Consider the following 14098-nt stretch of genomic DNA (forward strand, 5'->3'; position numbering starts at 1 on the left):
CGGGGCTGGGCAAGAAGGAGGTGGCCCAAAGGAGCCAGCCTCCCCCAAGGAGCAGCAGGGCACACTCCTGCCTGCGCTCTGCTGCACCGCTGACAAACCCCTCCACCCCACCCCCACCGAGCTGTAAATTTAGGCAGTTCAGGGCTGCAAGATTCAGTGGACAGATAGAGGCTTTCAAATCAGTCTTTCTGGGCTAAACGTCCTGGTCACTTAGCAGTTAGTGAGTGGCATCTGATGATCAAGTTTCCTTATCAATAAAAGTCAGTAAGGATCCCAACCTCGAGGTTTCTGAAGAGGGTTAAATGAAGTGATATTTGCCTGAAACATAACAGGTGCTTAGTCCAACTTAATTCCCCCCCTCCAGACACTTCTGCCCACCTCCATTCCATCCCCCTAGAAATGGAGGGGGAAGGAGGAAGGTATGTATTCACATCAACCACAGCGTCCTCCAGATTAGGCATTAAAATGTTTATTACTCTTTTCACTGAGCTGCATGTAGGAATAGGAATTTGTAAAAGATAAATGCTTCACACATAACAAAGGGAATGGAAATAATAGGCAAAACTCTACATGAAAGAGGCCCGAATAGCTCAGAGCCAGCAGCAGAGACTTTTGTATTAGGAGCTGCAGCAAATCTCCTTCTCTGTCCTCTGGAGCGTGGGCAGGACAGAAAGCTTCCGATTGGACCAGGGACTCGGAAGTTTTCCGGTGGGAGGAGGAAAACAGTAAGACGGCCATCTTGTAAAAGGGAGACAGTATGACCTGGGCTCATGGCCGTGTTTCTTTCCATACGATGCCAGAGGGGAGAGCTCGATAGCCGTCTCCCAACAACATCTGCGTCTACGTCCTTCTCACCCCCAGATCAGTGAGTCTTCATTTTTAGGGTCTCTCTGTGCTGTTTCACCAGGGAGCCAATCCACTCCATGGTTTTCTGCTTGGCTTCCTCCCAGCTGAAGAGTGGCTTATACCCCAGATCCCTCTGAGCTTTCTTATAGGAGAAGGTAAATACACTATTTAACAATGTCACTGTGTGGCGGTTGAAGGGGGGTTGATATTTGTAAATTGGACTGAGCAGGAAGCTCACTATTTCCAGTAGGAAGGCAAGCCAGTACTCCAGAAATATAGGAAGCCTCATTCTGGAATCAAGGGAGAAGCCCCATTCCTTGCTCAAAGTGTAATTGAGGTCATCATAGCTCTGGTGAGGTGTGTCATCTGAGATGTAATAGAACTGTCCTTGGACGCTTGGGGCCTTCTTGGGGTCCCGTAGGGCCCTCAAGGCCAGAATGTGAGCCCAGGCCGCATTGCCAACATAGACAGGATTGACTACAGAGAACTTGCTATGATGCGTCAGGATGCCATTGTTCCTCAGGGCCTTGTATATGTAGTCATAAAGGAATATGCTCCCTTCCCCATAGATATACATGGGCCTTAAGGCACACGTGTGCAGGGTGCCGCCATTTTTAAGAGCCCACCCATTAGCAGCCAGCACTGCCTTCTCTGCAAGCTTTTTGCTGTAGGGGTATGGAGCAGACCATCTTGATTCGAGATGCTTTTCTTCATGGCCATTCTGGATGATCTCCCTGTAGGAGTTGGGCCCAGCCACCTCTATGGTACTGGTGTAGATGAAGATCGGCACGTTAGCCTGGGCACAGGCTTCCAACAGGAGCTGGGTACCTGCCCGTGGGGAGTACACCGTCAGTGTCAACAAATAACCCAAAGGCCCAACCATGCCCACAGACCATGTCCACCGCCTCCCCCCAAGTGAGGTGGTTATTGCAGATCAGGAGTGCATTCCTCTGCGTCTCCGGCCTAAGATCTGAACATGCTATAACCATAGGAAAAATGCAAAATTGCAAAAATGAGAAGACGCTGAACTTTGGGTTCTGGAGAGCAAGAATTTCTAGGCTTTTTGGATTTCCTGGACCTGTGTGTGTACTTTGAATTCTGGAAAAGGACAGAGGGTTGCCATTTTATATTTCGCTGAGTGAAGACATTAGAAAATTATCATTTATCCCTACCACTTCGTTAAAAACAGTTTATTTTAAATAAAAAAAAAATAGGCCATACTCTCAGAATATGGACTGGAATTTTACCTAGTCCTGATTGAATGCTCCCTACAAAGGCCACTCCTAATTCTGACTGTGACTCCCTTTACCCAGGTCTGAAAAGTGAGGGTGATAAACCTTCCTTTTACTTAGAATTCTGGAGCCTGGCACTGGCCATCTATGTTGACCTTGGTGGAGAACCAGAAGGGGAAGTGTGCCCTCTGGTGGTTAATACCGATAATGGGAAGATCTTGCAGAATCCAGTTAGCTGGGGGAAGTAATGCAGAGCGCCTTCTCTACGAGAAAGAACTTTCCCCGCAAAGCATCCTTTTTATTTCTCTCTCTCTCTCTCTCTCTTTTTTTTTTTTGGTATTAAAAACAATCCTTTTTTAAGGTCTTTGTGCAATTTGATTTTTGGGAGAGACAGACTCATTTTTTAAAAAAAATCAAATCTAGAGGCTGAGAAAATTTGGGGTCAATTGACCCGCAGAGGGAAAAATGACCATTATTTGAAGTATCTTCTAAACCTGGAATTGACATTAATTTTAATTAACTGATGCCTCTACCACTTCTCAGGGATTTCAAATCCCCTGTTGTTGGGGGTCCTGGGGAGCAGGAATTAGCAGAGGGGGCTAAAAAGGAAAACTTGGTTAATTTAGCAGCACCCTCCTTGCAGTGTGGGAGTGGTGAGGGTATGGCTAAGCAGAAACTAGAAAGAGTCTTTTTTGAGATTGTGCTACTTTAGGCTGGAGACCCTAAAGCAATGAGTTGCTTTAGAAAAGGAGCGTCTGTCTAACGACTAACTTTGTAGAGCAGGGCAGGAGAACCAGATGTGAATGGGGGTTGGGACACTGTGGTCCTAGAGAGACTGGCCTCCAGGGCTCAGAAGGATGACTTTGCATGTGAAGCTAATAAGGGATTTAAGCTAATCCCTTACATAAAGGTGTCTAGTTTTAAAGTAGGTTGGAAAGCCACAATCCAGAAAGAACCACCAGGCATTTAAGGGATGAGGATCTAAGGAGGGTGTACTTTGGGCACCTAGCTAAAAATGACCCTTTAATAGCAGACCCAGCAGTGAGCTGAAGAAGTACTCTTATGGAGAAGGGGAAGCTATTATCATTAAGAAGATATCATGGGAAGGCCAGTCCTGGGTGATTCTGTTGTGCCAGACTGCTATGAACTAGCTTTGCAGGTCTCTTGAGAGGAATCCTTCTTTGGGGTGAGCAGGAAGGTGCTAGATGTTCTCATTACGCTGGGTGATCCTGCACAGGAGTCCTGCCTGAAGGAAACTGGCCTGGAGCTGTGGCCCTTCGCTCACAGTGGACACGGGGGCCCTTCCTATCACAGAGCTCTTAGTTCTTGGCCTTACTGTGTGACCACCAGCTTAGAGGCACACAGAAGGGCTAAAATGATGACCAGGGAGGCACTTGTAAGATCTGGTCCTCGCCCAGGGAAGCAGAAGGTAGTTGGATCACGAGAGTTCAAGGTTAGCTTGGAGTCCATGCTTGATTGAAGCTGCAGTAAAGAGAGATTTTGTGGCCTTTGGAGACACACGGGTGTGGGTTTAAATTCTAGCTTTCCTACTCAGGGGGACTTGGACAAGTTTCTTAGCTTTGCTCAGCCCCAGGTTCCTCATCTAAAACACTGAGCATAACAGCCTTGAATCTCTCAGGGGTGATAAGAAAAAGGAGCTGGAGCAGGCTCAGCGGGTGTTCAGTGATGGGGGCCTCTCCTCCCTTCCTGGTCTGTTTTCTGAGCCTCATTCCCCCACCTCACTCCATATCCTCCCTGGGATACTATACCCTTCAGATTGACATTCATGATGGTCTCTCGGTGAAGGACATTCATGACGTCAATGACAGAAGCGGTGTGAATGACAACCGAGGTGCCCTGGCAGGCTCTCTTCAGGCACTGCTCATCCAGAATGTCTCCTTCCACCATGATCACCTTGGTCTTGCTCTGGAGCTCTGTGTGAACATGAATCAGGTCATTGGAAGGCTTTCTGGATCTGGAAGTTTCCTGATAAAGGTGGTGTTTACCCAGGGAGAGGGCAGAGATGGGAGATTAATCCGTGGAAGGAACAATTAAACAAAGGCACAGAAGTCAGAATGTATAGCATTTATTGGGAAAGAGCAAACATCCGTTTCCACCCCATTTTATTCTTAAAAAAAAAAAAAAGAATTTGTGCAGTGAGGAGTCAAGTATGCCTGGGATGCAAATTGTTAAAGAGATTCATGGGAAGTTCATAAAATTCATTAAGGAGAGTGGGGTGATTATGGAGCATGGATATAAGAGGAAAGAATTTGAATTTAATTCTGTAGGGAATGAGGAATCCCGCCTGGATTTGGCACAGGAAGAGAAACATAAACAGAGTTGTGGTGTAGGTACAGCCAACCCTGGCTGCAGTACATAAAATGGATCAGTGTGGTGCATCTAAGAGAGAGCAAAGCAATCGAGAGATTCATCGAGAGAATGTCTGCAGCAAAGTTCCGAGGAGGACAGAACCAGGGCTCCCACAGCAGAAGCAGGGAAGGGGAGGGACACACAGGCTTGACTTTTCAGACCTTATGCAGCCGGGTCCTTGTTCTTACTGGAGAGGGACCGACAGGAAGAGGAAGAGCCCATGTCAGCCTGAGTATTTCCTGCTTAGGTGACCAGAAGGATAGTGAAGCCAGTGACAGGGAATTTAGGATGGGCCCAAATGAGAGGTTTAACTGGAAAAAAAAAACCTTATTAGATATCATCTAAAGCAGACATCAGTGCTGAAAATGAGTCAGCCACCAAGGGACTAACTTTCTGGCCATCTAGCTAAGAACAGTGGATTCAACCTCAGGGTCTTCAGCTCCTCTGAAATCCACCGGAAGCGGCAGCACTGCCAATAACATCATCACCTCAAAGGAGCCCGTGACCTAAACATGGCGCTACATGCAGTTTGGATAAATACCCTACACTTATTTTGTGTGTTCTGCTTTGCACACAACTTTCACAGCGTTCTGATTTTTCTTTCACAGCTATCTCATGACATAGGTATTCCAATTTCCACTATACAGGCAAGGCAACTCAGGAGGAGACAGGAGAAGGGGCAGGTCTAAGTCACACTTCCAGTGAAGACTCAAGCCTGCTCCCTGCCTTCAAGCTTTGTTCTCTTTCCCCTGTCACTCAAGTGCAAGACTCGCGCTTTTTTTTTTCCTGAGGCAGATTAAGGATAAGTCAATGTATGTATGTATTTAAAGGATAAGATAATTTAACTGAAATCGGCAATGGAGACCAGAGAACAGTGAGAGAGAAACTCAGAGTGAAAAATTCAGGGCAGGGAAATTTCCTTCCTGGGTTACAACTTGGAAGAACCATCTGCTCTCCCTCCCTAAGCCTCTGCCAAGTTTGCTCTGCCCTGAGCTAGTTCCCATGGTTGGGCAGCTCCAAGAAGGCCGTGAAGTGGGAGAATGGCAGGGGAGAAGCTGCTGGGAATCAGTAGGATTTTCTCCGATTGTGTCTCCACATCTGCCTCCCCGCCCCTTCTTCTGTCTCTTTGCTGCTGACTTCAGCAGACAGGCTCAGGTCAACCTATTAGTTTGCAAGGGTGCAGAGAGACCAGAAGAGGGCGCTGCAGATGTCTTGGTGGTGGAGGCATAGCTCCCTCCCTCCTCGAGGCTCTGTGGACGGGACCAGTATTCTGCGAAGCTCGAACGTACACTTGCTGGTGTGGTGTGGACTGCGTTGTAGGGAGGCCCAAAGAGAAACTACTAGACAAATGAGTGGCTAAGAGCACAGCCTCTGCAGTTAGACCTTCGGGTTCAATTCCAGTGTTGCCATTTTTCAGCTGGGGGACCTTGAACAAGTTAGTCTTTGCTGTGGTTTGAGTGTTTGTGTCCCTCCAAATTCATGTGTCGAAATCCTAATGCCAATGTGATATTGTTAGGAGATGGGGCCTTTGGAAGGTGATCAGGTCGTGAGGGTTTGACCCTCATGAAGCGGATCAGTATTCTTATAAATGAGATCCCAGAGAGAGCCCTCTCCCCTTGTACGGTGTGAGGGCACAGCAAGAAGACACAGACTCTGAACCAGGAAGGGGGCTCTCACCAGAGCCTGACTCTGCTTTGCGCTTGGATTTTTGCCCCCAGAATTGTGAGAAATAAAATTTCTGGTGGGTTTAAGCCACCCAGCCTGTGGTATCTTGTTGTGCAGCTTTGACAGACTAAGACACCTTTCTGTGCCTGCTTTCTCACCTTCAAAAAAGAAGATGATATTACCCATCCCCAGGGATGTTATGAGGAGCAAATGAGTTGACACGCGTAGAACACTGAGCACAGTGCCTGGCACAGAACGACCACTGTGAGGATTCTCCACTGTGATCTGTACAGAGCCCTTGCCTGTCCCGGACACCACCTGACTGCTCACACAGGGGAACCCTTCGTCTAGGTTGAACATTGCCTTTCCCGGGCAACAGCTGTCAGACCGTAAGTATTACTGAGACGTAAGGGTTGCAAACAGTTGATGTTGATCATGTATGTTCGTGTGTGTTCATCAGAGGCATCGTTGAAGCAGAGGGTAGAGAAAATAAGACATCTGAGATGTTCAGAGCACAGGAAAGAAGAGGAGAAGAGTGATGCTCGCAGTCCTGGAGGGCGGGTGTGGGTGGGTGGGCTCCGTGTGGGGAGGTGGGGTCTTTTGGGCACCCGGGGCCTGCGTGTTGATGTCCAGACCGCAGGGGCTGGGGAGGGGGACAGGGATTGCTTTGGGGACACACAGTGGGGAAATGGGAGAGACTGAAGACTCACTTTGCCAAGAGGCAGCCCTGGAGCCCTATGACTGGGGCGTCTGTGATGAGGCTCTACTCCGAGCCTTGAGGTCTGTTAATCAGAGGGCCTCCGCAAGTCGCTTTACCTTCGTATACCTCAATTTCCTCAACATCCTGTTGGGTGAGACCCCGTTCCTACTTTCCTCACAGGGCTGTTTTGAGGATTTGGGGGGTGAAACGGGTTTTATAAATCTAGCTTTTGCTTTTGCACCAGGGGCAGCAGTCTGGGAAAACAGCAGAGCGGTGAGCAGATTCTGCAGTCACTTTTCTTGTGGTGATGAGCAGGGACAAATGGGAAGAAGAGATATACAGGGAATCCACATGAGGAATCCACACTCTGGAGCCTCACTCTGTCTCTGGCTCCCTCCCACGCTGTGTGTCCTCTTCACCTTCCTCCCTCTCCTCTCTCTCTCTCTCACACACACACACACACACACACACTCAGCTTCACATTCACTGGAGTTGTTGAATGAAGCCACAGAAAGACCAGGGCAATCAAGAGGGGCAGGGACCCCCTGGTAGGGTCTCCAGGTTAACAGGGCTTGCTTGCCCTATGCAGATATTGCACGGCCATTGCCAAGTCCACAATCTTCAGAACATTAAAGAGTTGTTGACAAGGGAGAGATACGTGATTTTATAAATGAGAAGAAAAGAGACCTAGAGGCCAGAGTGGCTGGCCTACAGTCATCCGGATCTCTAGTTCCGGATCAGGGTCAGACCCAGGCTCCTGACAGCCCTGTATCTCTTATACCACACCACCGGTGATTTCCTTTCTGATGACTTTGGACAGGGGATCAGCCTCAGTTTGGCTACAACTTTCCTTGACTTGCTAGACAAAAACCCCTTCCCCATACCTGTGCGGGGGTTAAGATGGAGCTACCCACCCATGAACTCAGGTTCACTTACTAGAAAATTCCTCCCGCTGTTCTGGTCTGAAGACTTTGTCCAGTGCCCGGATCTCCTGCAGCTCATTCTCCTCCACCAACAAGCGAACGATCCTCTGACCCAGAAACCCTCCTGCACCTGTCACAAGGCAGCTCCACCCAGCCATGGTCAAATCTGGTTGCCAAGAAGCACTCTCCAGGAACAGAAAAATGGGGGCCAGATTAGATTACAGGGTGACCCTGGGATGGTCAGAAAGAGAGGTCAAGTCGTTATAGGTTTACAAAAACCATTTTGTTCCCTCCACTCTGTTTTTGCAAAACTCCCATGCCCAGGAATAGTTGAAAGAAAATGAGAAAGCTCTAACCTGTTAGACTGTTGGAAGCCAATTGCAAGAGCCTGGGTTCTGGTCTCCTTATCTCCCAAAGGCAGGACTGGAGTTTTATGCACTCTTGTTCCTGGCTCAGCCTTTTCACCTTGAACTCTTACCACATACTCATTGCTCATGTCTTCTCCATGTTCCCTCCTCCCCCAAAAGTAGTGACCTTTAACATATCTCTCATTCCTCCCAGGCACAGGAAGCATATTTCAGGGCCACAGTGTGATAAAGGCTTGGTTCTCCCCGCAACAAGACATCCGGCAGTCGGTGCCAGGTGTCTGGGCTCCACAGTCTGTGGATTTAAATGAAAGGCGAAATCTGCCAGCACAATGGGAATTTTTGCCTTGTGAAGTAAATGCATCTGGGGAGAAAATCCACTGTGTAGTCCATTACCTCCTCTCTCAGAGTACCATTTGAAATGTTACTACTCTCTTGCACAGTATAGACCTTTGCAATGGTGGCAGCTCCAGTCACCCTTGAAGTTCTATGGGAAGGGACTTTCTTTCCAACCCCATATATCCAGAACCTCAATCCTGGCAACCTTTGGAGAGCTCTGGGGTGGGGAGGAAGATCTCCATTGAAGGGAAGCTCTCTAGTGATAACTGTTTAGTTCTGTGAATTGGATAATGAGAATAGGTGTCTGTAGTTGTGGCCACAGTGGATCTTATGGACGTTTGCACACATCTCACATTTTGGTTGCAAAACCACTCTCCGCAGAGTCTCAGAGGATGCTGTGAATGCTTTTGGAGCCTGTGCCCCAGAGGTGTCCAAATACCACCACCATAAGCTCTTTTTTTCTACTTTAAAAAATTGAGATGTGATTTACATGCATTAAAATGTCCAGATCTTAAGTGTTAGTTCAATGAACCTTGACAGTTACATACACCATTGTAACCACCACCCAAGACAACATATGGAACATTTCCTTCACCTCAAAAAGTTCTTTCCTGCCCCTTTCCGGTCAGTTCCCACCTCCCCCCACCAATCTACCCCAGAAGCGATGACTTTCTGATTTTTAGTCCCAATAGATGCTCTTCTATTTTTTTCTCCTAACGTCTTTGTGGTTCCAGATATACATTTACATATAGAACCCATGTGAAACTAAATTTTCTGTGTGGATTACAGAAAAATTTACTGTTGTATTTCTCTATTGTTTGTCCCTTTTCTCTTCCATCAACTTCTTTTAATAATCTGTTTCCTTTTATCTGCTTTGGCTTCAATTTACTCTTGCTTTTCAAGGTTCTTAGGGTTAAAGCTTATTGATTTTACTCCTTTTCTTTTGACACTTAAAGCTATAAATGTTTCTCTAAACACTGGGTTAGCCACATCCAACAATTTTGATGTATTGGATTTTTATCATCATTCAGGTAAAAATATTTTCTAATTTACCTGTGATTTCCTCTTTAACACATGAGTTATTCCAAAGTATGTTGTTTAATTTCAAAAATTGGGGATTTTCTAAATATCTTGTTTTTAATTGACTTCTAATTTAATACTGTTGTGGTCAGAGCATACACTCTGTGTGATTTTGACTCTTAGATATTTATGGAGACTTGTTTTGAAGTCTAGCCTATGATCCTGATGAAAACACCACATGCGCTTGAAAAGAATGTTTTCTTAAATTGTTGGGAAAAATGCCCCACAAAGATTGGGTTTGACACCCTCCTCTGGGTCTCTCTTTCTCCTTGTGTTGTGGCCATTCTCCTCTTCCCACTTGAGACCTGACTCCTCGTGCTGCAAACACACTTGTCTAGGGAAGTTGGGCTGTAGTCCCTGAGTTGTAGCAGCTTGTTCTCTGAAGACCTGTGGAGCCCTACCTGAGGCTACCAATGTGCATCATACAGCTTTGCCTGCTAGAGTAATGCTATAAGTGAACCATACACATCCCCTATCCTGTTCAGGACTGGGGTACTCATTCCTCTAGCTGTTGGAAGTGTTGGAGGCTGGCAGAATTTAGCCAGTGTCTCTTTGGGAATCGCTTTCAGCCAAAAAGCCAGCACAACAAGAGTTTAGAGGCTCTGAGTGGAATAAATTCTATAAATTCCATAGAAAATGAGAAATAAATGAAGGGCAAGGCAGATGGGGGCCACAATATCACATATCTTTTATTTCCAAACAGCTTTATTGGTATATAATTTACATGCCATAAAATCCACTTACTTTAAGTATGTAATCTACTATTTTAAATAAAATTATGGGCTCGTGTAACCATCACCACAATCCTGTTTTGAAACATTTCTGTCACCCCCAGAAGATCTCTTGTGCCCATTAGCGGCCACTCCTCATTCCCACTCCTCAGCTCTAGGCAACTTCAAATTGACTTTCTGACTCTGTGAATTTGCCTTTTCAGGACATCATATGAATGGAGTCATACAATATTTTGTCTTTTGCCTCTGGTTTGTTTTACTTAGCATAATACACTTTTTTTTCCTCTAAGCAAATATTCTTTTTTTATTATTATGTTATGTTAATCACCATACATTGCATCATTAGTTTTTGATGTAGTGTTCCATGATTCATTGTTTGCGTATAACACCCAGTGCTCCATGCGGTAAGCATAATATACTTTTGAGGTTCATCTCTGTTGTAGCATGTGTCCATATTTCATTCCTTTTAGGTGCTGAATACTATTCCATTGTATGGATATACCATATTTGGTTTATTGGTTCACCAGTTGGTGGGTAATTGGAATTTTCCCACTTTTTGGACTATTACAGAGAAAGCTGTTATGAATATCCACATAAAGTGTTTGTATAGACCTATGTTTTCATTTCTCTTGAGTAGATAGGTAGGAGTGAAATCACTGAGGCATACGGTAAATTTATCTTTAACTTAAGAAGGCGCCAAACTTCTTTCAAAATGGCTACACTTCCCACCATTATTGAGTGAACGTTTCAATTTTTTTCCACATTGTTTCTTCACTTCTTCAACTGTTATTGTGCACCTTTTTTTTTTTTTTAATTATAGCTGTCCTAGTGGGTAAGAAGTGGTGTCTCATCATGCTTTTGATTTGCATTTCCCTAATGCAAATGATGCTGAGTATGTGTTTATTGGATATTCCTATACCTTTTAGGTGAAATATCTGTTCAAATCTTTTGCCCATTTTCAGTTGGGTTATTTACGTTCCTATTGGTGGGTTGTAGGAGTACTTCATATTCTGGATACAAGTTCTTTAATAGATATATTAACCTAAAAAATAAAACTATCAGTTATTTTACCAGCAAAAAACGGGTTTATTCAGGAATAGCAGAGAACTGCAATCCTAGACAAGCAAGCTAGGACAGAACCATAGGCAAGTGCATAGAACAAAGAATAAGAACACTTTTTTTTTTTTTTGAAGAAAAGGGGAAGCTGGGACACTGTTATAAACAGAAAGTCCATTGGAGCAAACTTCCATTTTGAAGCATAGTAACTTTTCATTGATTGAGCTGTGACAGTCTCATTGGCTGGGCTCCTGCTGGGGGAGGAGGAAAGCCTTTTGGGGTAGTAAAGTGGTATCTACCTACAAGGTGCATCTCCTGTTGGGTATGCAATTGACAATGAGTGGTTGGGCATAAGCTCTCCCCCTGTTGGCCTACTGACTCCATCCTAAATGAAATTTCTTTTTATTAATTTCCACAGATAAATGATTTGAAAACATTTTGTCCAGTCTGTGGCTTATCTTTTCGTTTTCTTAGTGGTGTCTTTTGAAGCATAAACATTTTTAATCTTGATGAAATCCCATTTAAAAATTCTTTTCTTTGGGGGGAGCTGGGTGGCTCAGTTGGCTGAACATGGACTCTCGGTTTCAGCTGAAGTCATGATCTCATGGGTCGTGAGACTGAGCCCTGCACTGGGCTCCACACCCAGCAGGGCGTCTGCTTGAAGATGTTCTCCCTCTGCCCTTCCCTCTGCTCGCAGGTGCACTCTTTCCTTAAAATCAATCAATAAATCTTAATTTGTTTTTCTTTTATCACTCATGTTTTTGTCCAACCCACGGTCATAAAAATTTTCACCTATGTCTTCTTCCAAGGGGTGTATAGTTTCAGCCTTTACATTTAGGTCTATGATCCATTTTGAGGGAATTTTTGCCTGTGGTGTGAGTTAATAATTTACATTCGTATGGCCACTTGATTTTGACAAAGATGCCAAGTAAATTTAACAGAGGAAAAGGATTTTTTTTAAAGCAAATGGTGCTGGGACAGCTGGAGAGTCTATGCGCTCGGGGAAGATCAGGACGTGTCATGTAAGGTGTGGCCCATCTGCATCACTACCAGTTGACATGAGAGTTTGAGAATTCCCCAATATGCCATAACATGGGTTAACCAATATGTTGTGTTAGGAAAACTCACAAAGACCAAGAATTGGCAAAGAAATAGAAGGCATGATTTTCCCATCCTTCCATTCTACACTGATGCATAAGTGGTGCACAGTGTGGGTCTGCATTCCAGTGTAGGGACACTAGCCTCCTTTATTCTATGTTTGTATCAGATAAACACAGAGAGCAGCTTTGTCAACGGAGCAACGCACATGATGTTGGTGCCAGACGGTCTGGGTTTGGGAAGAAAGCCACTGGTTCCACAGAGAGCAATTCAGGATATAGTCCTTCATGCCAGGAAGAGTGGATCCCTCTTCTTGGTACCTTGCTAAACTCCTGGATCACTTTAGGACAATTATGCCCCTTATGCCATCTAGAGAGGTAAGTTTTGGGAAATGGAAACATACAATAAGTTTAAAGTCACAGGATTAGATGAACTGTACGGCGAGAATATTCATGGATAAAAGGAAAAGCCTCAGGACTAAATCCTGGGACAGAGATGATAATGTTTAGAGGTTGAACAGAGGAAGAGATGCCAGTTAAGGAGCCTGAGCAGGAGCAGTGTGAGGCAGGAGGAAAACTGGAAGAGTGTGCCTCTATGAAAGTCAAGTGAAGAAAGTATTTCCAGAAGGAAAGTGTGGTCAACCGTGTTGAATGGTGCTGGGCATCAAATGCCATGACAAAAAGAACTTACCTTTGGTTCTGGCAACATGGAGTTCATAGTTAACTTGGTAAGAGCAATTTTCATGAAAAGGTATGTTGAAAATCCTACTGGAATGTGTTGGATTGAAAGTGCAATTGGAGTGCATTGAGTCCAAAAGAAGTTAAGAGAGTGACTACAAAAAAAAACCCCAACAAACAAACAAAACCCTCACCTTTTCAAGGAGTTGCACCATGAAGATCTCCCTAGAGACATGTTAAAGCCAGTGGGGTCAAGAGTTTGTTGCTGTGGTTGTCACACTGTTTTTGAAATGGGATGCTCCCTTCATTGCTGAATACTTAATACCTAGCACAGTGCATGGAACACAGTAGATGTTCAAAAATTGTTGAACGTTTGACTGGATGAAGTGTCTATGTCTTATACATCTTTATATTCCCATAAGAAATACACATCATTTGACACATTATAGGCACTTAATGAATGAATGAATGAAGGGTTACATGGACAATCAAGGTCTTCCAAAATGTCTTAATGCTTTTGAAAACCTTATGGACTAACACGTAAAAGGAAATAGAAGAGAGCAGTGACCACAGAACTAAGTGTATTAGAAAGCTTCCCATATTAATGGGACTCCCCATATCTGCCTGTCTGTCTCTCCAGTCTTGGAGGCAGCAATTTGCCCTGTAGTCTCCCCTCTTTTATAGATCCAAGAAGAGTTATTAATCTTTCAGTTTGTTCACCTTTTTCACCCATTGTTAGGATGGAGTGGTGACTTCCAAGCTCCTTATGTGTGGAAACTACATGTAATATCTCATTTCATTTTCAATACAAACTATATTTTTAGAACATTTTTAAGTTCACAGCAAAATCAGGCAGAAAGTACAAAGAATTCCCGTGTATACATGCACAGCCTGACCCATTATCAACATCCTACACCAGAGTGGTATATTTGTTACAATCAATGAAGTGGCATATTGTGTTATCATTGAAAGTCCATAGTTTACATTAGAGTTCACTCTTGGTGTTGTCCATTCTA

General features: G+C 44.7%; 1 protein-coding gene across 1 annotated transcript; it reads right to left on the reverse strand.

Annotated features, from left to right (window-relative positions):
* Positions 1–862: 862 nt before the first annotated feature.
* On the reverse strand, positions 863–7894 carry HSD3B2 (hydroxy-delta-5-steroid dehydrogenase, 3 beta- and steroid delta-isomerase 2). Its single transcript, XM_028102173.2, has 3 exons — positions 7750–7894; positions 3848–4012; positions 863–1674 (listed from the first exon to the last, which is right to left on the reverse strand). The coding sequence occupies exons 1-3, from the start codon at positions 7892–7894 to the stop codon at positions 863–865; spliced, it is 1122 nt and encodes a 373-aa protein (XP_027957974.1).
* Between the last annotated feature and the right edge of the window lie 6204 nt (positions 7895–14098).

Source organism: Eumetopias jubatus, unplaced genomic scaffold (assembly GCF_037043125.1).
Source record: "Eumetopias jubatus isolate StellerSeaLion01/CBP00866 unplaced genomic scaffold, mEumJub1_p1.0 scaffold_4, whole genome shotgun sequence".
Classification (NCBI taxonomy): domain Eukaryota; kingdom Metazoa; phylum Chordata; class Mammalia; order Carnivora; family Otariidae; genus Eumetopias; species Eumetopias jubatus.

What these genes read in the sequence shown, in the direction of transcription:
- HSD3B2 (XM_028102173.2), bottom strand. Translation starts at nt 7,894, where the DNA reads ATGGCTGGGTGGAGCTGCCTTGTGACAGGTGCAGGAGGGTTTCTGGGT. An exon ending in ACAGCGGGAGGAATTTTCTA is followed by an intron (nt 4,013 to 7,749) that starts GTAAGTGAACCT and finishes ATGTTCACACAG; the next exon opens with AGCTCCAGAGCAAGACCAAG. An exon ending in CATGAATGTCAATCTGAAGG is followed by an intron (nt 1,675 to 3,847) that starts GTATAGTATCCC and finishes CCCCACGGGCAG; the next exon opens with GTACCCAGCTCCTGTTGGAA.